At 51.8% G+C, this 27238-nt stretch overlaps 1 protein-coding gene across 3 annotated transcripts in view; it reads left to right on the forward strand.

Moving 5' to 3' along the window:
* Smad6 (SMAD family member 6) overlaps positions 1-27238 on the forward strand; it is a 71987-nt gene that overhangs the window by 232 nt on the left and 44517 nt on the right. The window contains exons 1-4 of one of the 3 annotated variants that reach the window (XM_075965546.1): positions 287-415; positions 868-2200; positions 9985-10041; positions 14755-14832. In XM_075965546.1, coding sequence (XP_075821661.1) covers positions 1378-2200; positions 9985-10041; positions 14755-14832 — 958 coding nt within the window. In that variant the 5' untranslated portion in view covers positions 287-415; positions 868-1377. The other 2 variants (XM_075965545.1, XM_075965547.1) reach the window with 2 other exon arrangements.

Here is a 27238-nt window from a genome sequence, read left to right on the forward strand (position 1 = left end):
AGTTTGTGCACAAGCCAGGGAGAGGCAAAGGGCCTCCTTGGAGTCCGGGTCGCTGTGGGTTCACCGAACAGAGCTGGGTAGCAGGGTGTGTGTGTGTTTGCTTACGCGTGTGCGGGATCGCTCGTATCCATGCCCAAGGCGCGACGTGAGCTAGAGAGCGAGTCGCGGGCGCTGTAAGCCTCGGGGCGGGGGTGCTGGGGCGGGAGAGGGGCGGGGGCCTGGGTTCGTCCCGCCCCGGGAACCAGCCCCCTCGGAGCCTCGGGCTCAGCAATGGGACGTGTTCTCCTTTAAGAGTTAAGAAACTTGAAACCTTGTTTGCGCAACAATCAGCGCCGCGGAGCCGCCAAAGTGTCTAGACTGGCATATGATGGGAGGCAGCCAATGACTCCGCGGCGCTCCTCCGGGGGCCCTCAGTGTGCGTTTGAGGAGAACAAAAAAGAGAGAGGGCGCCGAGCGGGGGAGCGAGCGAGGGAGCTGAGCCCAGAGAAAGAGCCGCCGGGCGCTTCCTTGCCAAACCTCGCTGGGACCGCGGGGCCACCGGGAGGCACTTTGGTGGAGGGGGGAGGGGGGGCGACCTCGGCAGCCGCGGCGCCCGGAGCGACCCAGCGCAGCGTGGGGCGGGCTGCGACCTCTGCCTCGGTGGATTGCATTTTTAATTAAGGATTCCTAGCAGCTCTTGGGATTTTTTTACGGCTTCCACTCATGTGTTGACACTCGCGTTCAGGAGAGATTTGCCCCAAGTGCACCGAGCTCCCGGGACCTGAGACGGAGTTGCTTTTCGTGCGTGCAAATCCAAGCATTTGGGGTTTTGTTTGGGATCTTTTTCTTGCTTTGCTTTTATTTTTATTTTACTTTATTTCATTGCAGGGATCTGGGAGTTATCCACAAGCCTGAGTTTCGGATCCTGCAGGGAAAGTCCATGCAGCGCAGCACTTGGCTCTTGAAGGCAGAGTTGTGCAGACACATTTGGGGGTACGACGCAAGCGCTTTGTGCTCGTGTACCAGCCGCGCAACTTTTGAAGGCTCGCCGGCCCATGCGGGGTGTTTCTAGCATCGCTTCGCCCGCGAATCCCCTAAGACTCCAGGGCGGCTGGAGTTGAGCAGTCCCGGCCCACCGCGGTCCATGTAGCCCGCTGGTCCCGCGCGGACTGCGGCTCGGCGCGCGCGTGTCCCCGGCCCGGCCCGGAGCGAGCTCCCTCATGTTGCAGCCCTGCGGTGCCCCTTCGACGACAGGCTGTGCGCGGTCTGCACGGCGCCCCGCGGCAGAGCTTCATGTGGGGCTGCGGCCCGCGCAGCCGGCGCCTCGTTGAGGGAACGGACCCCTAGTAACCGGAGACCGCCTCCCCTCCCACCACCCCAGGCGCCAAAGGATATCGTATGTTCAGGTCTAAACGCTCGGGGCTGGTGCGGCGACTTTGGCGAAGTCGTGTGGTCCCTGATCGGGAGGAAGGCAGCGGCGGCGGCGGCGGTGGTGGCGACGAGGATGGGAGCCTGGGCAGCCGAGCTGAGCCTGCCCCGCGGGCACGAGAGGGCGGAGGCTGCGGCCGCTCTGAAGTCCGCTCGGTAGCCCCGCGGCGGCCCCGGGACGCGGTGGGACCGCGAGGCGCCCCAATCGCGGGCAGGCGCCGGCGCACTGGGGGTCCCCCGAGGCCGGTATCGGAGCCGGGGGTCGGAGCTGAGGGCTCCCTGCTGGATGTGGCGGAGCCTGGAGGCCCGAGCTGGCTGCCTGAGAGTGACTGCGAGACGGTGACTTGCTGTCTCTTCTCCGAGCGGGACGCTGCGGGCGCGCCCCGGGACGCCGGCGATCCCCAAGCCGGGCAGTCTCTGGAGCCTGAGGAGGGTGGCGGGCCTCGGAGTCGTGAAGCCCGCTCGAGGCTGCTGCTTCTGGAGCAGGAGCTCAAGACGGTCACGTACTCGCTGCTCAAGCGACTCAAGGAGCGTTCGCTGGACACACTGCTGGAGGCGGTGGAGTCCCGCGGCGGCGTGCCGGGCGGTTGTGTGCTGGTGCCGCGCGCGGATCTCCATCTGGGCGGCCAGCCCGCGCCACCGCAGCTGCTGCTCGGCCGCCTCTTTCGCTGGCCAGACCTGCAGCACGCAGTGGAGCTGAAACCCCTGTGCGGCTGCCACAGCTTCGCCGCCGCCGCTGACGGGCCCACGGTGTGTTGCAACCCCTACCACTTCAGCCGGCTCTGCGGGCCAGGTGAGCGCGCGCGCACGGGGTCGCCTCGACCTACGCCTTCATCTTCTGATCCTTTTCTGTGGCCACCTCTTTGTGGATGCTCTCGGGATACTCCCTGGTACTGGGAGCCTGCAGTGGGTTGAGGAAAGCTGAGGGGTAGGTGTCTGCAACTTCAAATGGTAACTTCACTTGTAGCGCCAGCAAATTTAGAAAAGGGCATGTTCGGGTTTTCTATATCCAGCTTCTGGGACTTAAAGAAGATTGCAGCTTTGTGAAACGGGATAGCAAGCCATGGAGAGGCCAAAGGAGTAGGCGACATCTCCCGTTTAGGGATTCACCCCAGTTGGTTGCCAGCTTCTAGCATTTGTGTGCGTATTCCCATACCCCGTCCGTGCTTAGCTGCATCTAGGTAGATATGACTGTGAAATTGTTTGCGGGCAAATCGTGCCTTGCGTGAAAAGTGTTTGCAAAATGTTTTACTTGTCCCTTTCTATGCTCTGAGCCCAGATTCTGCAGGGCAGTCTCTCTTGCTTCCAACATCCTTTGGGGGTAGAACGCCAGGCTCCTTCATCGTCATAGCGCTTGTAATTCTTGCTTTCAGCTTCCCTCTAGAGTTGAGGGTCCTAACGCATGAGTCAGAGGCTTCTAGCTCTTTTGTTACTAGCCCCTTTGTTCTCCTGGGATCTTACACACACCCTTGCTTACCTAGGCAGGCTCAGGTGCAGGAGCAGAGGTGAGGACAGATGAAGGCCCCTGATGGGCCTGGAGCTTACACACACACACACACTCACACTCACACACACATACACACACACATACACTTTTTTTGTACCATGAGAAACACTCATTTTAGGTATAGTTGAACACATTCAAGGCATCGGAGTTTTTGCTGGGGAGAATGGGACAGATAGTTACCGGCTCTGGTCAGTTCTCAGGTCTTCCTGACTCAGTGTGGAAAGAAAACATGAGTTCAGGAAGCTTGGCTTCTCCCCTGTGTATAGATGAGGGCCTAGTGGCATGAAGAGAAAGAAAGTGGCCCTCCTGTTATTGTGATTCCTGACGTGTGTCCCTCATGGTCTGTCCTTCCAGGCTCAGTGTAGAGACTTTGGGTAGTCGTGGCTTTCTGTGCCTGGAGGCTAACTGACAGCTTCCCCTGGAGGAAACTGCAGTTTCTATCTCTGGGGGAAGGACCCTATTTGTGCTGGTATTGCCTCCTCTCAGTTTTTTTCCTAGTAGGAGATGGATGGTGGGGCTCACTATACTCTTCCTTAAGGCCATACCTAATGGATTTCTTCCCCCTGTGGCCAAATCGAAGTATTAACAAGTTTACTGAGCCTTTACACTGTATCAGGTACTTTGTGTGTGTGTGGGGGGGGGAGCCGGCGGAGGGGGAGGGGAGAGAGAGAGAGAGAGAGAGAGAGAGAGAGAGAGAGAGAGAGAGAGATTGAGAGATTGAGAGATTCATGCTGTCAAGAAATCCTCCTGGGAGGTGGGAAAAAGTGGGAAGGAGGTGAGGGGGTGGGGCTAGGTCAGTGGTCTGAGCCACCAGGAGGGCTGTGGGTGTGCCTGTAACTGGATCACCTCTGGGAGTGCCACGCCTTTAACCTGGAGCAGCCTTAGAGGAGGGGGTGGACCTAAGGAGGGCTAGCTCAGGTGGGTGGACCGGATAAGGAGGAGCAAAAAGCAGGAGGCCTTAGGATCGAACCCCACTTAGTTCCTACTCTTTGCCCTAAAAATTGGCCCTGCTTGGCCAGGGGGAAGTTGAGAGGGGCCTGATGAACTACAGAATAGGGACCTAGGCTCTGTACAGTGACCTTGGATGAGTGCGTATGTGTGGGAAGGCTCTAGAGACGTTTTCAAATGTACTTAGTATTGGAACCTAATAATTCCCGACTATCCCCATGAGGCACCTTCCCCTGGTCGGGGGTGTGGGGGGCATGCAAGATGAATCTGTTCCCTACCTCTGCTAACCCGAACCTAGGGAGGGCTCTAGTCATCCAGCTGGGGGTACCTTTGAGGACTGTGGTTGTGGGAAAGAAGCAAGAGTTTCCAGTAAGCCCGGTTGACCCTCTTGCTTTCCCTGAGACTGGGGACTGGGGAAGCCCTTTGCTGCGCACTCCGCCCCCGGGGCTGGCCGCCAGCCTGGCTCCTCGAAATGGGCGGGCACATAGCAGGGGTTCAGCCGAGCGCGTCCTGATAAGGAGACCGCTCCTCCCAACTTTCCAGCTCAGGGAAGAGGGCTGGGGCATGGGGCAAGCAGGCAGGCAGACAGACAGACTGTCTGTTCGCGCACACAACTAGAGTAAAGTGCATGGGAACACCCAGCACCAGTCATTCGCGCCCGGCCTCCACCCTCAAGGATTCCCAGCGTGAAGACACGTGGGAAGTATGGTCCCCCTTCTGTTCTGAGCCTGGGAAGTTGATGGCCCTGGCCTCCTCCCATCTGTAAAGTTCTGGGTTAGCCAGAACTGAGGTGAAGAGGTTCCAGGCAGGTTCTAGGCCCCCTGGGTTTTGTCTTAGAAACTGGTGTCCTGCACAGAGGCCTTGCCCCGAGTACCAGGCTCAGTGCGTGACAGTCTGGGGCCTCTGGGAGCTGTCTTTCCTGGGCCTTTCTGTTTAGGGCAAAAGGCAGCGCTGAAGCTTGGTGGGTGCCTATGTGGACGGAAATGTGGAGAAATACCTTAATCACAGCTCTGACCTGTTTATAGAGTTCCTTTCTCCTGCAAGTATCCATTAACTCTGGAATGAATCTCCTGCTCTTTGCTTCCCTACTTTTTTTTTCTTTCTGTAATTATATTCAGTAAATTACTATTATCCAAATTGTGCCCGGGAAAGAGAGAGAGAACTTCTAAAGGGCTGGAGGAGGCTGCCTAGGAAAACACAGGGTTCCCAGGCCAGGCCTGGAGGAATTAGAATGGGCCAGAAAGTTTTTCCTTTTATTTGGCCTGGCATTATCCCTTTGAAATGAGATCAATTTCAAGTTGGGCTTCCCGGCCCCACCCCGCCCCCTCGCGGCCCCTCGGCCTGTCTGTCGGCTCCCCGCTCCTCTCTTGGAGGTGAGGAAGCAGTGATAATGCCCAGTTTGCCTCTTGCTGGCGCCAGCCGGCTGCGCTGTTTATCTGGCTGCTGGGGGAATCTGGGCAGTTAGGCTTCTTCGGCCTTAAAGCGCCAGCAGCTCCTTTTCTGTCCTCCCGATCCTGAGGCTTGGGGTTGGAGCCTTTAGGTTCTGAGGGAAGAAGAAAACAGGCACCCAGAAGGCCCCCTCCACGCCCGCCTGCCTGTCATTTCTTGGGAGGGGAAAAAAGTCGGAGGCCCAGGCAAGCATGTGGGCTTGTCCTACAGCAAAGCTGCCCTACAAAGATGGGTGGAAAGTAATGTCACATGGAAACTCCCGCCAGGCTCCGAGGGAGGCTGTGAGCTTCCTTCTGGCCTGAGATGAAGGTCTAGATCCCAGAAGGCTAGGTAGCCCCCTGAGGGCTGATCAGAGGGGGGCTGGACTGCGCTGTTGGCTCCTGGCTGACTACTCAATTTTTGGAGGAAGTTAGGGGGAGATTATTCTAGTCCATGCCTCGGTGCTGGAGGTCTGAGGGGCTTGGAGTTTCTGATGTCTTTATCTTTTTCTCTTGATCATGACCAGTTAGTTCTCTCAGAGGATCCTGCAGAGACTGGAAAGGCTCCATTAGAGTTTACAGTGTGTAAATTTCCAAATCAACATAAATCTTATTTATTTATTTTGGTTTTTTGAGACAGGGTTGCTCCGAGTAACAGCCCTAGCTGTCCTGGAACTATTTCTGTAGACCATGCTGTCCTCGATGGCACTGAGATCCACCTGCCTCTGTCTCCCAGGTGCTGGGATTAAAGGTGCACACTACCACTGCCTGGTTAATCAGCCTAACTCTTAACAAGGGCTAGACAGTGGGTGGAGAGCTAGGGGTCAACTTGAAGATTCTCTCTGATCCTGTGTCTTACCCAGAGGAGGGCTCACCTAGCCTGCCTGAAAATTGTCCTATGGGTCCATTCTCCTAAATCCTGGAGGCTGTGTAACAGGGGAGAGGGAACGACAGGTAAGAATTATTGGTATTGTTCACAGCACATCATTCATAACAGCGAAATGTGGAACCAACCCAAATGTCCATTAGCGGTGAATGGATAGACAAAGTGTGATGGAACCGCACAATAGAATACCATCCAGCCGTAAAAAAGGGTGAAGTGCTCACACATGCCAAGGCATGGATGGGCCTGGAGAACACTGTGCTGAACAAAAGAAACAGACACAAAAGGCCATATAGTGTATGATCTTATGAACATGAGACTTCCAAACTAGGCAAATCCGTAGAGACAAAGGGTAGATTAGTGGTTACCTGGGGTTTAGGGTTGGAATATAGGAAGTGACTGCTAATGAGGATAGGTGGGGTTTTTTGTTTCTGTAATGCTGAAGATCTCCTATGGTTATATCATGGTGATGGTCATGCAACTCTTTTTTTTAAAAAAATATTTATTTATTTATTATGTATACAATATTCTGTCTGTGTGTATGCCTGCTGGCCAGAAGAGGGCACCAAACCCCATTACAGATGGTTGTGAGCCACCATGTGGTTGCTGGGAATTGAACTCAGGACCTTTGGTAGAGCAGGCAATGCTCTTAACCTCTGAGCCATCTCTCCAGCCCCCGGTCATGCAACTCTTTGAATTTACCCCCAAATAACTAGACTGTATACTTTAAAAGGGTGAGTCTTGTGATCTTTGAGTCCGCTTCTCCCCATCCTCATTTAAGATTATCTGGTGTTGGTTTCTAACAGTGACAGGGATGACTTTCGTAGCTGCCTTCCAGCATGGCCTTGGGCAGTCCTTTACCGACTGGAAGTGAGGTGCCTTATCAATAACAAAGGAGGTGAGAGCTTCCTTGGTGGTGCAGGCCTGTCATCCCAATCCCAGTGCACAGGAGGCAGAGGCAGGAGGATGCCTGATGTGTTTGAGGCTAGCTTGAGCTATGCATTGAGACCTTGTTTCAGAGCCAAAATAAAAGGGGGGTTGAGTTTGGCCAAGCCTCCCACAGCTTTTGACCTTTGACATGCTAAAGCTCTGTATTCTGGGCTGGCTACCGTAAGTCTTATACTTTTTACTTTCTAGAAGGATCTGTGGTTAGACTAAGTCCCTTCCAGAAGCTTAGCTGTCTTTCTCTGGCTGCATGTCTGCAGTCCTGACATCTGTTTTCTTTCTGTCTCACTGACGATGCTAGGAACCTCTCCCCAGGTGTGACTGTGGGTGGTGGGTACTTCAGAAGGGGAAACAGGATGAGCATTTTAGAGTCCCTCTAAGGAACCCAGGGATGGCCAGGGATATGCCTGCAGTGTGTTCAGGAGGTAGAGACAAGAGGATTAGTAGTTCAGGGTCAGGGCCAGCCTGGGCTAAATGAGATACTGTATAAAATAACTCAGAGAAAGAGGTATTGGGTGGGGAAGGTTGGGATTGGTAACAGTTGCTCATTACACTCTAGCTACTACTTCTGTTGCTGGAGACCAGTGTGAGGGCAGATGTCTAGCCATGCCCTGGGTTTCAGGGGTTGTAACAGAGGGTGGGCACCAGACATGGCTCTGGTTCTGGCTCCACAGCCAGTTTCCCAGGGAGTCACTTCCACTCCCCAGACTCAGTCCCCTCTCCCACGGAGCTCCAGACCTGTCCATGCTGGCCTACTGGACCTCTCTCAGGTCTGGCCTCTGGGGCTGAGGATGAATTCGAACTCTAACTCAAAGTGTATAGTCTTCCTCCCTGTGTCCGGTTTGAGGTCACTGGTAGGTCCCTTAGACTCTCAGATCCTTTCTCCCACTCTTTTGTCTTTGCCTGGAAACATTAAAAGAACACTGAGTGCAGAGGGCCCAGTGAGGCCAAAGTCAGGCCTGGGCCCAAATCCCAGCTCTGCGGTGATTGTCTTTGGTGGCAGGAGCCAGTCAGTTTGCCCATCTGCAAAACGGGAATGTGGATACCATCTTGTGTTTACTTTTTAATCCCTGAGAAAAGATTAAATTGAAACAGGTGTGTGATGAGCATGACTAACCATCGTGTTCCTGAGGTCTGTAAGAATTAGAGATGGGGCCGGAGAGACGGCCCATCAGTTAAGAGCACTGGCTGCTCTTCCAGAGGACCCAGATTCAATTCCCAGCACCACATGGCAGCCCACAAAGTGTCTGTGACTCCAGTTCCCAGGGCTTCTGCTGGCCTCCCACAGACATGCATGCAGGCAAAACACCAAGGCACATGAAATAAATAAGTAAATCTTTAAAAAGAAAAAGAATTTGAAGCAATACAGAAATTTCGAAGTATCTGGCACAGAGTAAATGTTCAGGTCTCCAGCGGTTTTGCCATATTTGACCTGTCCTCTGGCCTCCGTCCACAGACAGTCCCTGCTCTAGACTCAGCCTTGACTTTGGGGAAGCCACTCTGGCTGCAGAGGACAGGTTGGTAGGAGAGGGGAGCCTCCTTTGGGTGTATGGAGCACACATAGCTAATGCTCCTGAAACTAAAGGTGCCTTATTATAATTGCGAAAACACTCATTAACCCTGTGTCATTCCTGATACCCACCTAATAATAGTTATTACCCCTTTATTACTGTGGAGTTTGTTTTAGCTTGAGATCTGATGGGGTTCAGTTTCATTTACAGAAAATGGAGGGTCATTTCATTCACCCAGATTGTTACTTAGTTTAGCAAATTGTTACTTCCCGGTAAAGCAGAGCCTAAGAAACTCCTCTGAAGGCAAAGTATATGTTTTGAAGGAGGAGTATTTTAGGCAAATGAAAGGCAGCCCAAAGGAAAACACTGTAGACAATCAGGAATCAGGAGTCTGAGCTGCAAGACTGGGACCCACCCCTGGCTGTGACAAAAGGAGAGACTGAGGCCGGGGTCTGGAAGGAACTGGCTTAGAACAGGAATGGATCCAGGGCCCCAGTAACCCTGCTGTCACCCCACACCCAGGAATGGGGGTTCTCGTGTGGATGAAATAATTTTTCAAATTTATTGTTGCTATCATGTATGTAGTGGGGACGCATGCGTGGCATGAAATACTTGTGAAGATAAGAGGACAACTTGAGGCCGTCTGTCCTCCCCTTCTACCATGTGGGTTCTGGGGATCGAACTCAGATCCTTAATCTTGGCAGCAGCTTCTTTCCATACTAAGTCTGTCTAACCAGCTCTCTTCCCTGCCCCCCTCTTCCTCCCCAACCATGTTTCCGTGTGTGGGCCTTCTGAACTCTGAGCTGGCTTGTTGAGCTTTGCAAATAAAAATTTAGGATTGCCCATTCAGTTTTCCTTTCAAACAAGCAACACAAAATTTCAGCTTAAGTATATCCCAGCTATTCTAAGGCCTGTGCTTAGACCAAGAGACCATACTCGGTGTTTAGCCCAAATGCAAACAGAGCTGAGCCTCCTGTATATGATCTGGCAGCCCGGGTGCTGACTACTGCACGGGTGTTTTCCTAGTTGTAACGATAATAAAGATACTGTTTATGGGATGTGACCAAAAGCTGTGCTAAGCATTTCGCACATGCTATCTTTTGCCCTTCTGGCAAAACCAAGAGGTCTATGATTATCACCCCTGTTTTATAGTTGAGGAAATCGTCTTAGAGAGGTGAGGGAACTCTCTGGAGCTCACAAAACATAGGTGGCGCAAGTAGGGGCAGAGCCCGAGGGAGCAGCAGAGACGGTGGAAGGCATGGAAAACTTCCTGGGGTCAGAGGTTATTATTTGAGGAAACTAATAGTTAAAAGCACGTGGAACACCAGGTGTGACATGCTGTATCCTGTCTTCCAGAATCACCGCCACCCCCCTATTCTCGGCTGTCTCCTCGTGACCAGTACAAGCCACTGGGTAAGTGTGCCCTCCCCTGGAGGGGGTGGGCTGAATTGGGTGCTTTCAAACAGGGCGAAGTTTTACAAACACTCCCACGGTTGGGATGCTGTAGAGAGAGACTATTTACATCTTCAAATTCCAGGCTCCTCGTTAACCTCTATATGACCCTTAAACACGGGCCTGTGGGAGATGAATGGGTTCTGACTTAAGCTGCTCTTTGGAGGTGGGTTGGAATTTCTGGGTCTCTTTTCCTCCCTTCCTCTCCCATCCTTGGGTTATCGTCCACCAGTGTGTTAAATGGGAGTGTGACAGGCAGACCGGGCATGGTGTCTTTGTTGAGTTGTATCTGTCCTTGTCTCCCACCTGGACAGGTAGACAGGTGCCCTAGCTGTCTCCGAGGAAACTTAGTGGAGATGGTATGTCGTTTCAGATAAGTCCCCTGCAATGGCAAGACATGTTTTCTATATAATCTAAGTGTCAGCTCATGATCTGGGTGCACTCATGCAGTTTTAAAAGCAGATGAGGGGCTGGAGAGATGGTTCATGAGCTGAGAGCACTTGCTGCTCTTGCAGAGGATGTGGGTTCAATTCCCAGCACCTACACTAGGTGGTTCCCAACTGCCTGTAACTCCAGGGAATCCAATGCCCTCTTCTGGTCTTCAAGGGCACTTGCTTGCCCTTGGATGGCACACACACACACACACACACACACACACACACACACACACACACTAATTAAATAGTATTTAAAAACAGAGATGCCCTAGGTCCTGGGCTCTCCCCAAAGGATTTAGAGCAGGGCTGCAGTCTGTGGTGTTCCAGTAGCAGTGAGCTAGCCTTAAGAGTTCCAACACAGCAACTTTATGACCAACAGTTGCTGTGAGGCCCAGGCCTCCAGAGTCCATTGGCATGGTATGGGTGCTAGAACATTCCCAATTGACCACAAAGACTTAAGTTTATGGTTGAAGCATCCTCTCTGGAGTATGTGAACTCTGGCTTGGAAGGTTACTTTCCAGGGTCATGGATGCAGGGGCTCACCCCAGGTTCCTTTCAGCTCTTCATCCCCAGTGAGGTCAGAAATATATCCACTCCAGAGTTGCTTGAGGAGTTTGATCCATGGCTAATGGAGCAAGGGCTGTCCTTCAGGGGTGTTGGAAGCAGTGGCTGAGTAGCGATGACTGTGTGCCTGTGTACAGGGAGCTTTGTTTACTTCTTTGGGAACTAGAGCGGTCATGGTCTTGTGGTAGACGAGGAGGAGTCAGCTGAGTGAGGAGAGGGAGACTCCTGGCTGAGGAGCTGCAGGGCTGAGACACCAACCCAGGGCAGCCGCAGCTCAGGCTATGGCTTCGTCATCTTCCTGCCATAGATAGGCCCGCCTCAGCATCTCCTGAGTCAAGGCAGTCATACCTATAGAGGATGCCTCTCTCCATTAGAGAAAGAAAAAGTCAAAAGTTCATAACCAGTGACAGGATCATTGCTAGAGGAACTGTCAGTCAGCTTGGGGAAAAACAGAAAAGCTGTGGAGAGTGACCGTTTAGAAGCTAACAGGTATCCCATTACTTCACAGGTGGGACACCTGAGTCCCAGAAAGCAAACACGACCCTTGTTGGGGCTCACAGAACTCCATCTTAGCATAAGAGATAAGAACGGCGTTTACTAATTTCATTGATTGATTGAGACAGGATCTCCTTATAGAGTCTAGGCTGCCTTTGCTTTAAACTCTCCATCCTCCTGCCTTGCTTGCTGGAATTACAGACTTGCACCACTGTGGCTGGCTCTGTGCTTATTGTTTTAAATGGTATGGAAAAAAGAAACAGAGTTGCAAGAACCTTGCCCCCGAACATGGAAGGGGAACGGAATGTAGGTGGTCTGAAGGCAAGCATCTGGGCGCCCAGTCATCTTTTCCCAGTTGCCCACCTCTGCTCCTTTTTGCTACTGTGCAGAGTTGAGCAAGCAGGCATGGTGTGAGGCTCCCATGGCTAAAGATGGTTGCTCTCTGATACTGCCGGCTGTTGCTGGAGGCTCATCTCCAACTGGGGCTCCAGATCCCATCCAGGATCCCTCCATGGCTTGAGGTGGTGTTAGAGGCTGGGAGAGATCTAGGAGAGAGATCTTTTTCTATAGCAGCCACCACAGGAAGGCTGCCTTTGAGTGCTTCCGTGGAAAGGCTAGATCTGAGGGCGTGGCAAGGGTGTGACAGGTACAGAGCGGCTTCACAAGGTAGAAGTCACTCGCCTTTCCAACCCTTTCTGAAAATTCAGGATGCTACCTATATAGATGTAGCAGTTTGGTTCTCGGCACCCACGTCAGGTAGCTCAGAATTGTCAGTGATTCCAACTCCAGTGTACACATACCTACATGGAGACACATACCTATGCATACACATTTTTTTAAATATTTATTATGTGTATAGCATTCCTTCCATGTGTGCCCACAAGCCAGAAGGGGGGCGCCAGGTCTCATTATAGATGGCTATGAGCCACCATGTGGTTGCTGGGAATTGAACTCAGGACCTCTGGAAGAGCAGTCAGTGCTCTTAACCACTGAGCCATCTCTCCAGCCCCTGCATACACATTTTTAACAAAAGTATTAGGACCCAGCCCTTGACCTGGTGCGGATCCTTCAGATGAGAAGTAGCATCGAGGCTCCAGGCATTCTGCACTGGGGACAGTAGGTAATAAAGGAAAACTCAAGGTGGGGAAGATGGCTCAGTCAGTAAAGTGCTGGGACATGAGTTTATTCCCCAGGTATGGAGGTATGCCTGTCCTACCCCTGAAGAGGCTCATTCACAAGTTCTCCCTGGGACTCGCTGACCAGCCAGCCTAACCTACTTCATGACCTAGGCCAGTGAGAGACCCTGCTCATAGGACAAAATGAGGAATGGCACCCAGAGTTGACTTCTGGTGTATATATACACACACACATATATACACACACACACATATATATACACACACACGTACAGTGTGCACATATATCTATATATCTATACTCAAACATTCAAACAGACTTTATCTTTATCATTGAAGAGGTTTTTTTAAAAAAATATTCTTGTGTCTCTATTTTCAGTACTGTTACCAGCAGATAATATATTTTTGTGCCTTTAGAAATACAGTATCTTAAAAAGTTGGGGCTGGAGAGATGGCTCAACAGTTAAGAGCTCTTCTAGAGGACCTGGGTTCACTTCCCAGCACCCACATGGCAGCTTACAGCTGTCTGTAGCTCCTATTCCAGGGGATCGGATGCCCTCATACAGATATGCATGCAGGAAAAACACCAATGCATATAAAATAAAAATTATTTTTAAAACTATTTTAAAAGATTATTATTTCCTTTACCTTGAATTTTCACACACACACACACACACACACACACACACACACACACACACACACACACAAAACTAGTTCGCTTCTGTGGCTCTCTGATCACGAGACCAGTAACCAAAATAAAACTCAACATCTGGCAAGTGGAAAAAGGAAAAAAAAAGAGTCAAATTAGTTAATGTTTCATCTTTCCTGCTCTTCAAGCTATGTGGTAAAAGAAAAAAAATCCTGCAGGACGAGATGGAATTCTAGCTAGCCAGAGCTGATACTGAGGGACTTGTCCCAGGAAACCTCCACTCCTGGTGACTGCTGGGCCGGCTGGGACTAGCCGAGCCGGATCTGGCTTGTGTTGGGTGACCAGAAGATGAAAGATTTCAGGCCTTCTGGTCCATGCTTCTCAGCTCCTGGCCAGGCCTGTCCTTTACTAGGGACAACCCTGAACTGCTTGTTGCAGAGGCCCATACCTAGGGGGAGAAAACCTCCCAAGTCTTCCCATCCCCCAGAGCATCAGTTTATGAAACTGGTGGGGTGGAAAAAGTTCCCTTCCATCTCAGCGCACCGCGGGCAGGGGATGGCCGATGATGCATGCCCTATGAACTGCCTAATTAAGCCTTCTTTAAAACACAAGCATGAATGCAAAACCCAGCCCAAACTCCACAGGCCGTTTTGATGGTGGGGAGTGGGAGAGGAGAGAGACAGCAGAAGTTAACCTGAGAGCAACGCTTGGCTCTTAATTAGAGGCGTGTGGGGACAGAGGTGGCTGGTGATTTGTTACGTTCCTCCAGCTCCAGGAGGAAGAGAGGAAGGGAAGAAGGAAGGAAGCAAGAACGAACAACTTCAAGAATTTTAATGGTTTGATTGCGTTTAGCAGCTATGAATTGTTCAGGGACTTAATTTAACCTTACCCAAACAGGCTTCAAGTTGGTGCTTGCTCAGTCCCCTGATTGTGTACTACTTCTGTGGTCAGGGCCACCGAGACTCTTCCAGGTGTCAGGGTCACAGTGGTCTGCGTTTTTCCAGAAGAGTTCTGAGGCGGGATGGTTGGCCCGGTCCTGGGGTGATCCTGAGACTGGGTCATCACAGGGAGATATCAGTAACTTGTGAGGGGGCTGTGGGTGTAGCTCAATTGGTAGAGTGCTTGCCTAACATACATGAAGCCCTGGGTTCGATTCCCTGCATTGCATAAACCCAGCTTGGTGGTACATGCCTGTAACCTCAGCATTTAGCAGGCAAGAGCAAGAGAATCAGGAGTTCAAGGTTCGCTTGGACTACATACTGAAATAGAGGCCAGCCCGGGCTACAGGAATAAATACATACTAAGTAAGTGGTTGCCAGGGACATCTGCCCTTTGTGCACAGGAACAGGTATCTTTCAGCCAACTGAGTTCTCTTTTCTCCCTCGAACAGATCTGTCCGATTCCACATTGTCTTACACTGAAACCGAGGCCACCAACTCCCTCATCACTGCTCCGGGCGAATTCTCAGGTTGGCATATTTTCTTCTCGTTTGTTGCTGTGGCTGGTACTGATGGGGATAGATGTGGGCACACCGATGGATGGAGTTTTGGAAAGATTTTGATTTCTTGTGATTTTTGTGCTCTGATCCGCCAACCCCGTGAATGGGAAGATGGCCAGTGTGTGTGTGTGTGTGTGTGTGTCTGGTGTTGTTGGAGTTAAGAACTGGGTGTGCTGTTGCATGCCTGACAGCCCAGTACTCAGGAGGCTGAGGCAAGAGTTCAAGACCAGCTTGTGCTACAAAGCTGTGTGGTTTATGTGGGTGGAAACCTGAAGATAACTTGCCAGGTTTGAACCTTTGTCTCCACCACATTTCTCTCATTCCGGTGACTTAGAAAGTCCTCTCCATTGTTGTAGCCGGGGACACTTTCCTCAAGGTGGATGGGTCACACATAAGTTGTCTTCTCTCTGTTCTCAGAGGGAGGGCCCATGAGTAAGCAAAGTGGATAGCTTGGGCAGACTGGCAGGGGAGACGTTTGCCAAAAGTTGGTGGTGTCTATGCCCCGTACTTGGCAGTGGATGGCAGGAAGCAGGGAAAGGAACCCCAGCTTTGGTGCTGTCCCCTAATTGTTTGAAATTCTCCACTGCTGGCCTTAAGGCCCCTCACATTCTTGTGAGAGGGTGGTTAGGGGCAACAGGGGCAGGAGGGTCAGGGACTCGGTTGGTGAGGTCTGAGTGGTCTTCTGGAAGCCTGGCGGGTAGGATGTGCTGTGTGGCAGCCGGGTTTGTGGCCTGGAGCCAGGGATGGCTTGCTGAGCCTCTGCATCTTTTCCCAACTCCACACCCAAGCTGTAAAAGGTAGTGGGGATGAGTGGTCAGCGTGAGCCGGGCTCCACCCCAGCACCTTACACCATCTCAGGGCAGCTGGGCTGTCGAAACTCATAGGTACAGTGATTCCTTGTGTCCCGCAGGGCCACAGGAACCTTGCTGCTCCAGCCTGAGCTCCTTGCTACTGTTGTGACACCCCTTCTCCTCATCTGGAACAGTTCATTGTAGCCCAGAGTTCCCCTCTGTCACTTGTCTAAGGTGACACAGTTCTGGCTGCTCCCAGACACCTGTCCATTTCCCTAGCCTTGCGCCCTTCTTTGTCGATTCCCTGGTCTCCCCACAGTCCTGGGAGGAAACCCCAAGAGTGTGACTGTTTTAAGAGATGGAGACGGAGCCAGGCGGTGGTGGTGCACACCTTTAATCCCAACACTTGAGAGGCAGAGGCAGGCGGATCTCAGTGAGTTCAAGACCAGCCTGGTCTACCAAGTGAGTTCCAGGACAGCCAGGATTGTTACACGGAGAAACCCTGTCTCTAAAAACAAAACAAAACAAAAAAAAAAACAAAAACAAACAAAAGAGATGGAGACAGAAAGCGAGACCATACAATGAGCTCATGGCTGCGGTGGTACGGGAATCCAGATCTCCTATTTCGAGCTCCTGTCTGCTCTCTGGCCCCTGGTCCCCTAACCAGGCCACTTTTACTCTCTCCTCTTTTTATTTGGTATTTTCTCCCTCCCTCAAAGATCCAGTCCAGGTAGTTAGGTGTGGTGGCAGAAGCAGATAGATGTCTGTGATATTGACCAGCCTTGTCTATAGTTCCTGCCAGCTGGGGCTACATAGTGAGATCTATCACAAACAACAACAAGCCCCCTCCACACACACACCATGACAAAAATCGTGTTAAAGATCCAGCCAGCTAGGTGACACATAGTTAGACCACAGACCATTCTTTCTCATCTGTCCATGAAGGCAGAAGTCACAGGTGATTCTGGAACAAGGGGCTCTGATTTTTTTTCCATTTATGATTCTGGGTTCCTGCCAGCTCTCAGGGCTATTGTTAGCTGGGTTGCAGGACAGATGGGCACTTTGACATTCTCTTTCCTTGTTAATAGTGGAGGCTTGTGTGTGTCTTTCACAGTGTGTTTGCACCAGAGGAGGCCTGGTGCCTGGTTCCTGCTTGAAGGTCATGAACCTCAGCACACCTCCAGAGGTGGGGACTGTAGGCTGAACTGTGTTGAGGTGGTCTGTGATGGGGATTTCTGCCCAGATAATTCAGAGCTGAGTCTGTAATACTGGGCAATGAAGAGGCCACTGCTGGTCTTGACTGTCATGAAGTGGTTGGCGTTCTGAGAGTCTAAAAGATGAGGGAAGAAAAGTTTGGGGTTTCCTACATGGGAGGATAAAATGAGGTGGCAATGGGCTTTGGGCTGGGCTCCTGATGGCCTGAGTAAGCAAATGGAACGGTTTTTTTTTTTGGGGGGGGGGTCCTCCTGGGCCTTGGGCTTTGTTGGTATTGGCTGTCACTGGAGGGAAGACTGGGGGAGGGGTCCTTTGCAGGTGGGGAAAGGCCCAGGAGGTAGCAGGCCTTTGTGGAGAGTAGAGTCATGGTTACTTCATCCTGTGGGGATAGAGTGATGTCATACAGGAGGGCATCGAGGAGTCCAAAGGTCAGGGGCGGAGTGGGCACAGGGTGTGGGTCACACTGGGGCATTTGATGGTCAGGGACCACTGGGTGGCTTCAGCGCCGGTAGTAATGTTGGTGTCCTTTGACCTCACACTCAGATCAGTACTGGCTGTTCTTTCTCTCCTTGACTCTGTCCTGCCATCCAGTGAGACAGCTGGGATCCTTCCAAGTGTACCCAAAGGGTTCCTTCTTGAACAGCACCCCAAAGCCCAGTCAGGCTATCTTCTCTGCACGGCTTCCTCTCACTGCTGAGTGGACAGTCCCAGTTTGCAGAATGCACATGGGGAGGTTTGGGCAGAATAACTTGGCAGAGACTTGGCCGGCTTCAGTGCCAGAGCTGGGGTGAGGTGAGGGCTCACTGACACAGGACTTGATGAGTCTGTGCAGCCACTGAGCAAGCCCACCAACTGACTGTGCCATCCTTCTGTTCTCCTATGTCCTGGGGCTCGGTGCCCTTGACAACCTGGTCCCTTTCGCATTACAGAATAGACATCTTGCACACAGAGATAGTCACAGCCTGGCAGAACTTCCTGACTCTCTGCAGCTCCTGTTCAGAGTCTCTGTTCTTTCCTGTCCTGTGACTGAGGCCACCACACTGGGAGATGACAGGATTTAGGGGTTAGTCACAGGTGCAGGCAGGCAAGGACACGTGAGGAATTGCAGGAAAGGCCTCTTTCTTGGGGATGTTTGAAACTCTGGTGCTATGATTTCCTTGCTTCATTTAGGTCTGAGGTACCGTCCCCTGTTTATCCAGGGTCCCCTTAGATATTCAGTCTTAACATGGGCTGTCACAGTTGGGCTCTGTGGTCTACGCAGGGACACTGAAGGTCAAAGGGCACAGGTGATTGCACCCATGTCACTCAGGTGGGAGAGGTAGATGTGGGACCTCAGGCAGATTCTGGAGACTCTCGCACCCAGTGTCTTCAGTGGGATTTGAGTCAAATCCCCGGCCTCGGGCTCTCTTTAGGGAGTGTTCTTGGAGGTCTGGTGCTGTGGGTGCCTTGATTCCCTGGGTCTGGAGCGCTGTCCCCTGACTATCCAAAGTTCCACTTGGCATTTTTCCTACAGCACTAACATTCCTCTCCTGATCCCTCGAATTCAGTTCATTTGAGGATGAGGTATGTTGGGATAAAGGAACTCACCCCAAGGTGCAAGTGGCTGTGGGTTACAGCTTCTGGAAGGCAGAATATGTTCTCATTCAGAGAACTGCAGAAAGAGAGGGCAGAGAGAACTGGTGTTTTGAAGAGAGCTGGTGGGACAGGCGAGGTTCTCCCAGCATCCCCTACTCCAGCCTAGAAGAAGGAGAGTGCTCCTGACATGGGACCTTTGTGCCCTGGCTGAGGGAAAGAAGGAAGGAGCCTCTGCCGGTCCAGGCTGTGTTCTGGCTGTCCTGTGAACTCGAGTCATTTCATGAGAACTCAGGGTGGTGGGCTCTGAGCACTTAGGCTTGCCTAATCCCATGCCAGGACACCTGCCTGGTATTTTGTACCTCACCATCACCCGAATAATCAAGAGCCTATCAGGTAATTGGCCAGATGTTTATTTAGCCCGGCATTATGCCGTATAAGCTGCTGGTAGCGAGGACTAGGCAGTCGCTTCCATGGGCCTTGACTGTGTGTGCTGTCTTCTCAGTCTGAGCTCTATCAGAGAGGGCATACTCCCCCTTAGGAGACGGCAGTACCGCTGTAGTAGTGGGGCTGAGCTAGATCTGGTGTCTACCCAATCAAAAGCTCCTTAGGGACCCAGGCCCTATTCCTGCTTACATTCTCCATGCTAACCGTTTGGAGACCGGCTTAGAGAAATTAAGAGACTGGCTGTGAACCACACAGCAAGTGTTGGTAGCTGGAGCTAAGTCAAAACATAGGTGGAAAAACATGTGTTGTTTTTCCACCCGCTCCCTGGTAGGGATGGTGCCTGTCCTACGACTGTTGCCTCTCAGCTGAGTGTTCGTTCTTTGCTCACATCTTCAGCACAGATGACAATGTCACTGTCTCTCCTTGATTGCCAGGATCACACAGGCCTTGTCTGGCATAGGCTCTGTGTCTCTGTGTCCCTAAGGGCTCTGTCAGCTTCAGCCAGCACAGGTCTAGCCTTGCAGCAGCGGTAAATGACAGACAGGGGCTTTGCAACAGTTAGCTCTGGGTTCAAGTTCCTGCTCTGCCTCCTCATTACTTGAAAGGGGGTGGTTGCTTAGCCACCCTGCTCCTCAGTTTTCCCACTTGTGGAATGGGGACAATAATAACATGCCCTTTAAAGAAGGTGTAGTCCTGTGTGAGGTGTGTCCCTATTAAGAGGTATCTAGCCAGGAGGTGAGACCTGTATCAGTTCTGCCCTCTAGATGTCCCATATGAGGTGCCGCGGCAGGAGGCAATTGGGAACCGCCTGTTGAGAGGCAGCCAGAAGTGTCAGAAGAGGGGTACCCAGGTGGGGTTTAAAGGATGGCTGGAAGTCTGCCATCCGTTCCTTCGTTTATTTATATGTGCATACGTGTGTGAGCTCGAATGCCGCAGTACGCGTGTGGAGGTTACATGACAGCCTGTGGGATTTGGTTCTCTCCTACCACCCATGCGTGTCCTGGGATGCAATGCAGTTGTCAGGGCTGGCAGCAGGCACTTTGACCCGATGAACCATCTCACCAGCCCTGGGTCAGATTTTCGCCAACGTTCTTACCAAGTCCATAGCATGCAGGGATATAGGGACCAGCTTAGCGAGTTTCAGTGCAGTCATACCTAGTGGCCAGTGGGGTCTGGATGCTACTGTCACTGAATGGTGTTACTGGGGGAGCCTTAGGGTTCCTGGGTGATTTGGAGAATGGGGACAGTGAGGAGGGAATGCTAGCTGAAAGGTGGTTTTCTTAGGCTTTGGAGTGAGGATGGTGGCACTCTGTGGGGGGTGGGGTGGACTCCCACTTGATCCTGGGGCCTCCCTGGATTAGAGAGGCACCTTGGAGTGATGGCAAAGAAGAAGTGAGGCCCAGTGCTGTCCCCACATGAGCAGTATCTGCAGCTGGCAAACCCCATCCCAGTTTTTTTTTCTCCATATCCCTCCTCTAAGCTCCTGGCACTTCACAGAGGCTGCCTTCTCCCAGGCTGGATGCTGGAGGTGACAGGGCATGCAGAGTGATAGAGGTGGCTGCTGCAGAAGGACCATGTGTGCCTGTGTGTGTGTGTGTGTGTGCGCGCGCGCACGCATGTGCGCACGCGTGCACGTGTGTGATGAGGCCAAGGGCACCTTCAGGAACATGCCAGGGATCCTCAGGAGAGAAGGCCGATTGCCAGGGTGGGCTCCAGTCTTAGTTTTACCTTTTCCTGCTTGTGATCCCAAGCCAGCAAGGTCCTTGCCTCCCACACCTCAGACTGTGGTGTGCTGCACAGGAGTCCAATGGGTCAGGGATTTCAGGCTCCATGGTGCCGGTGTGCCCCTGGATGTTGGTTCCAGATCTTAGACCTTAGGAGGAGGATGCAAAGCTGGCTTTATGGCCTACACCATCTTTGCTGCTCTTCTCATTATTGTCCTGAAGCACGGTAGTGGCTTGAGACACAGCAACCCAGGCGGAGAGGACTGGTGTCCCAGATGCCAGAACTCTGTTGGGAATGTGGGTGTTCGGAAAAGCTTCACAGAGCGGGCCATTCTGGGTTGGGTTTGTAGGCTGACTAAGCGCCCGCTCCGAACAGACTTGTAAGTGTTCTCTTACTAAAGGGAACAGCTTGTGTAGAAACAGCTGAAGGTAGACGTGGGAGGGATGGGAGGATGTAGAGAGACTAATCCCGAGACGTTGTCCTGTACGTTGAAGGAATGGTTAAAACAGAGGGATTATAGCCACTGGGGCCAGGGAACCCTAGGAAATCCTTGGTCCTAAAAGGACATTGTGTAGCATCAGGCTGTCTCATAGCAGGGGCTCATTTTGTGAGCAGAGAAATCCTGATAGAGTTCATGAAGATCAAGACAGAGCAATCATCACACATAAATTTAATGACCCTGGGAGCACAGAGCCCTGTGCCAGGCGCTTTCTCAAGTGCCATACATCTATGAGTTCATGGAATTTTCCAGCACCTCCATGAGCAGCCGCTTTATTATAGCCAAATTAAAGGAAGAAATGACTGAGGAGGCTCAGAGAGGTTAAGTTGCTTGTCTTGGTTCACTTGGAAGCCGGAAAGCTTGGTTGGCCCCCATGGGGTCTCCCAGCGTCTAATAAGATGCTCTGTCTGCCCCCTGGCAAGTGCAAAGTCTTTGAGCTTCTGGGGCTTCTTTGCCCTCAGGGAGCTAAGATTCAGCACGAACAGATGTCTGTTGACTCCAGATAGGGCACCAGTGACCAGCATTAGGATTTTATCCCAATCTAGCTCCGAGAACCAGCGCGTTTACTGGTTTACTCACAGAACGTGGGTGAAGGGTACTTAGAGGAGCCTTTATGACTCCAAAGTCACTGCAAAGTTCCACCCCACCATGAATGGCGATGTCATGGGAGCCGTACCATCGTCTCCTTGCTGTTAACGTTCCTCTTCTACACCCTAGCACCTTCCAAGAGCCCTGTGACCGGGGAAAGGCAGAGGCAGCAATGGCTGGACTCCCAGGATCTTATGATCCTCACCTCCCTCTCCCTAACTAGGGACTGTCAGCAGCTCCTTGACTGTCACCATAGACCTAGCTTTCATTGTATCGTTCTGCTGAATTAGTTGCCAGGGCTGCCAGGCCAAGATGGCGATGGAGTAGAGGGCTTGTTGTCCTATGCCGCAAGGCATCTCTGCTCCTCGTCTGGTGGTGGGAAAGGAGTGAATTACCAGGGAGCCGCTGGGCTTGGTGTGAGTGGCTGTGGGGGGGGTGTAGATTTTTTTCTGGGGTGCTCTAACTCTAAGCCAGATTAGATGGCCTCACTCTGGTCTGTGGCCATATGAAAATAGCAGGTTTTCTGAGGACCTTCTGGAAGGGGCAGTTAGTGACCTCTTTCTAATTTTGGCCATGTGCACCCTTCCCTCACACTCTCTCTAGTCCAGTCTCTCCTAGCATCTGCAGCACTCAGGGGCTGCGTTTGAAAGTTTCTTTGTCTGGGTTGAGTGGCATCTCAGTCATGAAGAAAATATCTCCTGAAGATGCTTGACCAGATATTTTCGTACGAAACAGTTTCCTTCCATGGTCCTTTTCTGCTCGTCCCCTTTTCGTGGAAAGTATAATTGAGATGCATGGGCCTGTCCCCACGGTCCCCAGCCTGAGAGGGTAAAGTCTGAGGTACTGAACTCCACAGAGCAGTCTACCGCCGGCTCCCGCTACCCTGAGCCCTGTGCTAGAAGATCCTACTCCTCTTATGGTAGAAGTTTCTGGATTCGGATAAACAGAGGTCTCAGATTTGGAGCTGACCTCAAAGCCACCAGCCCTGACTGTGAGGTGAATCCTTGCCAGCACACTGGTGACCTTTAAGAGAGGAGTGAGGGGCTGGTGAAGTGGTTTAGTCGGTAGAGAGCTTGCTTAGCATGCACATAGCCCTGAGTTCAATCCCCAGCACCTCATATGGGGCATGGTGGCCAGACCTGTAATGGCAGCGCCTGGAAGGTGGAGGCAAGAGGATCAGATGTTTAAGATCATCCTCCGCTATATACTGAACTGAAGGTCAGTCTGGGCTACATGAGATTCTTACTCAAAAAACCTGTGAGTGATTTTATTCTGAGTCACCTAGGATTAGGCTAGAGTGGACAGAGTTGGAAAAGCCAACCATCATTGCCCGGTTGGGGTGGTGCCAGATTGGTGAGGTGATAGGAAGGTCACTCAGTGTGAGCCTGGGAATGACTGGGCTGGCCTTGTGCAAAGAGGACTGAGAATCAAGGAATCCCACTGAGAGACCCATTTTACGGATGGAAAGGCCATGTGGTGGCAGTTTGAAAAGACCAAAATGCAGAAGATCTGGGCCTCCTGGGTCCCTGGCTGGTTGGTGCTACTTTCATACTTCAGGACCGGCTGGGGCTGTCTCTGTTCTCTGCTCAGCGAGACCGAAGGTGGCAGCTAGCTCTAGATGGGCAGCCATGCAGAATTCAGACAGAATCAGACAGTTCTAGAGGTGGTCAGTCCAGTCCTGTGTTCCAGACCAGATGCTAGAGTTTCCTCAGCGAGACTGGAAGCCCCAGCGATCCTTCTGCCTCTGTGCCATTCAGGCTGGGACTACAATTGCGTTCAGGACCACACCCAATACTTATGTGGGTGCTGGGCTCTGAACTTTGGTCCCGACGTCTGCAGAGCCATGCTCTTATTACTGATCTGTCTCTCTGGGCCCCATATCTAGTTTCTTTCATTCAGTAGAGTGTGGGTGTCAACGCTCAGGGCTGCTGGGGTCTGCCTGCCTGCCGTTCTCACTTCTGGGCGGAGTTTTGTGGGACAGGTGGAGGATCAGTGAGCTATGCGTCCAGGTCACCTATATTACAGTTCCAGGAATCTGGGGCCCCTAGTTTGAAGCTCCTACCCATGATGTAACAATAAACGTTTCCGAGTTGGCCTTCTTAATACAGGGGTATTTCTTTTGGGCACATACCTGGACGTGGACATGCTGACTGGCCATTATTAACCTGTCACATTTTACTAAAGGCTCTGGGGATTGCTTCCAAGGTCATAGCCTAGGTGTGCGTGTACGTGTTTGTGTATGTTCAGGTGTATTTGAAGGAGTGGGGGGCAACCTTAGGTGTCATTTCTTGAGATGCCGTCCACCTTGGTTTTTAAGTCTCTTCACTGGCCTGGAGCCTGCGGAGTAAGCAGGGTTGACTGGCCAATGAGCCCCCCAGCAAGCTGCCTGTCTTCACTTCCCCAGTGCTGGGAGTATAAGCACATGCTACCATGTCTGGTTTTTTTGTTTTGTTTTTCCCCATCCCTTTAATGTGGGCCCTGGGGATTGAACTCGGGTCCTCATGTTCACAAAGAAAGCCTTTACAGACTGAACCTTGGAGACAGTCTCTTGTATATCTTCCTGTCAGGGAGGCAATTGGAGGGGAGGTTTTGCTCATTCTAAGCGGCAGAACTGGGCCTAGATGTGGGGTGTCTCCTCTGGGTCAAGGACCCTGCCTACATGACAGCAATGCCCAACCTGTTACTCAAATCGATCTGAGTGCTGAGCCTCAAGCTTCTCAAGCAGAGGCCCTGGGCAGTGCACTCTGGGAAAAACAAAAAGGAGAAAAAGAGTGGAAGGAAACTCAGCACTGGAAAAGAAGCATGTCTCCAATAAGCCAGGCCTTTCACTGGGAGCCAAAACAGGACATTCCTGGGCCCCAGGAGCCACAGCCAGCTTGGCCTCTCTGAGCTGTAAATCTTGCCGGGAGCTGGGTTGAGATCGTCCCTGGGACACAGAGACAGGCAGTGTCTTTCGGCTGTTTGATGATGCCTGGCTTCGGGGGCAACATCATCATCTTCTCGGTGTGTTTGCTGTGGCCCAGGTGCCAGGGGCTTCTTGTAGGCTGCAGGAGGGGCAGTGTGCCACTTACCCTAAGGGTCTCCTCTGCCTGCCCACCCTCCCTTTCTTGGGTACTTTGATGGGTAAGAGGTGTTTATAGGCTTGATTCATGACCCAGTTACCAGGGTTTTCCACGGAAATAACTTATTAAAGGGGCCGTGCACACAGCAACACTGAAGTCAAGAGGGTGGTGTGCATCAAAGGCAACACTGGGGCCTGCAGGCAGAGCTTCGAGGGGTCCAGGGCTGGAGACAAGGACCAGGCCTCGGAGGGACAGGCAGGGGGGTGGCTGTGCCGCAGAGAAAACACTTAGCCTTAAGAAAGTAGTACCACAGCCAAACTGACATTCAAGCTATCGGAAAGAAAGACGCGAGCTGGGATCTGTGTATGGGTGGGGGTGGGGTGGGTAAGGCCCAAGGTCCCAGGCCAACCCCACCCACAAGGAATGGGGACACACATCCAGTGCCTAAGCTCTGCTGTCATGCCCCTTGGCACAGGGCTGTTGGGGGGAGGAAATGCCAAGGATGCACACTGCCCGGCGCCAGCCCTAGGAGGATGGGCAGAGCCATCTGGTGGAGAAGAGAGGTTCGGGAGAGGAGTCCTTCAGGCCTTCCCTGAAAGGTTCTCATCCTTTTGATTTGATTCAGTATCCTATTTGATTGGGTTTGTTTATTTTGAGATCGTCTCCTGTAACCCGGGCTAGCTTTGAACTTGCTACATAGCTGAGAATGGCCTTGAGCTTCTGATTCTCCTGCCTCCGCGTCCTGAGGGCTGGTAATTTGGGCTTGTGCCACTGTGCCCACCCAGCTTTCCATGATCTGTGGATCTAACCCAGGGTTTTGTACATGCTAGGCAAGCACTCTACTGCCTGAGCCACATCCTCAGACTCCGTATGGTTTTTTTCTCTTTTTGCCTTTGTGTGTGTGTGTGTGTGTGTGTGTGTGTGTGTGGTATCTTGCATGTGTATGTGCGCTGATTTACATGATGTGCAGAGATGGATGCTAGATGTTTTCTATGGCTTCGCCACCCACCTTAGTTTCTGAGACAGTCTTTCGCTGCTCTGGCTGGAGCTGACTCTCTTTCAGGCTGGGGTCTGCCTGGTTTTGCTCACTTCCCCTGCTCCAGGATGGGGGTTCTGAGTACACTGGTGTATGTGCATGGCAGCACCCTCAACTTTTACTTGAGTGTGGAGATCTGAACTCAGTTTCTTGTGTGTTGCTTACACTTTACCTGCTAAGAGATTTCCACAATTCCTAATTTGGTTCTGAAGTTTACTAAAAACCCTGCTTTTCCAGGAAGTCTTCACAGACTGCAGCCCTCAGTGGTTTCTCTTTTCTGTGCTTTTAGTGACTGTTCTATTTCTACTGCGCTTGTGCAGAGGACTGACGTCGTATAGACCTTCTGTCTCCTGCGAGACAATGCATGGCTTTTGGGCAGGACCTGGGTCCGCTTCTGCCCTTTGGCAACACCTCGTGCTGGAGGTGTGGCTCAGTCGCTCCCCTATGACTAGACTGCTCTTTGATGCAGTCACGATGGTCAAAGCAGGTGTATCATAGTGAACAAGTACAGAACGAGGGGCAGACATCTTGCTGTGTTTCTTATTCTGTACACTTACTCGCTCTTAATAAGATAGGTCCGATAGTTATTTGTGTCCATTTTATGGAAGGAAAACCAAGGCTCAGAATGGAGAAGTAATGTACCCAAGGTTGACAAGTGAATAGGGTAGCTGGTACCTGCACCCAGATCTGCCTGTCTCCAGAGCCTGTAATCCTGGAAAGACATTGTACCTCTCTAGGCTGGCATGGCCCCTAGACTCTATCACTTGGTTCACCTGTAGCTAGAAAAACAAACCAAGCCGTCTGGAGCCAGCAGGGTTTGTTGTTTGGCCCAGGTAAGGTACATTGCATGGTGGTTTTTCGAGGCAGGGTCTCTCTCTAGCTTTGGATCCCTTTCCTGGAACTAGCTCTTGTAGATCAAACTGGCCTCAAACTCACAGAGATCCACCTGTCTCTGCCTCCCGAGGGCTGGGATTAAAGGAGTGTGCCACCACCACCTGGCACATTGTGTGTTCCTGAAGCTTTGTTTTGAAGTATCCTGTTGCATGAAGTTTGCCCCTTTATAACCATTACCACACAATTAAGATAGAAAATAGGGCTACTAGGGAAGCGTAGGCTTGATGTGTGTATACGATACCATGAGTTAATACCCAACCATCTGAAACACTAAGGACTGGGCAGGAGCTTCTCGCCTGTAATCCCAGCATGAAGAAGTAGAGGCAGGAGAATCAGTTCCAGGTTGTAGCACAATTAATAAAAACCCAGAGACAGAAATTGGGGTTCAACCTGAAAGTCAGACAGAAAAGCAAAACAGCCAGCCACTGGCTCTTATCTCTACCTCGGTTCAAAATGGCGATCTTGCCTCCAGGAATCTCAGAATGAGACTGTGACTGAGAGCTGTCTCCTCCTGTCTTGTATTCCTCTCTAGGGCTGTGATTAAAGG

Source organism: Microtus pennsylvanicus, chromosome 3 (genome assembly GCF_037038515.1).
Source record: "Microtus pennsylvanicus isolate mMicPen1 chromosome 3, mMicPen1.hap1, whole genome shotgun sequence".
NCBI classification, from domain to species: Eukaryota; Metazoa; Chordata; class Mammalia; order Rodentia; family Cricetidae; genus Microtus; species Microtus pennsylvanicus.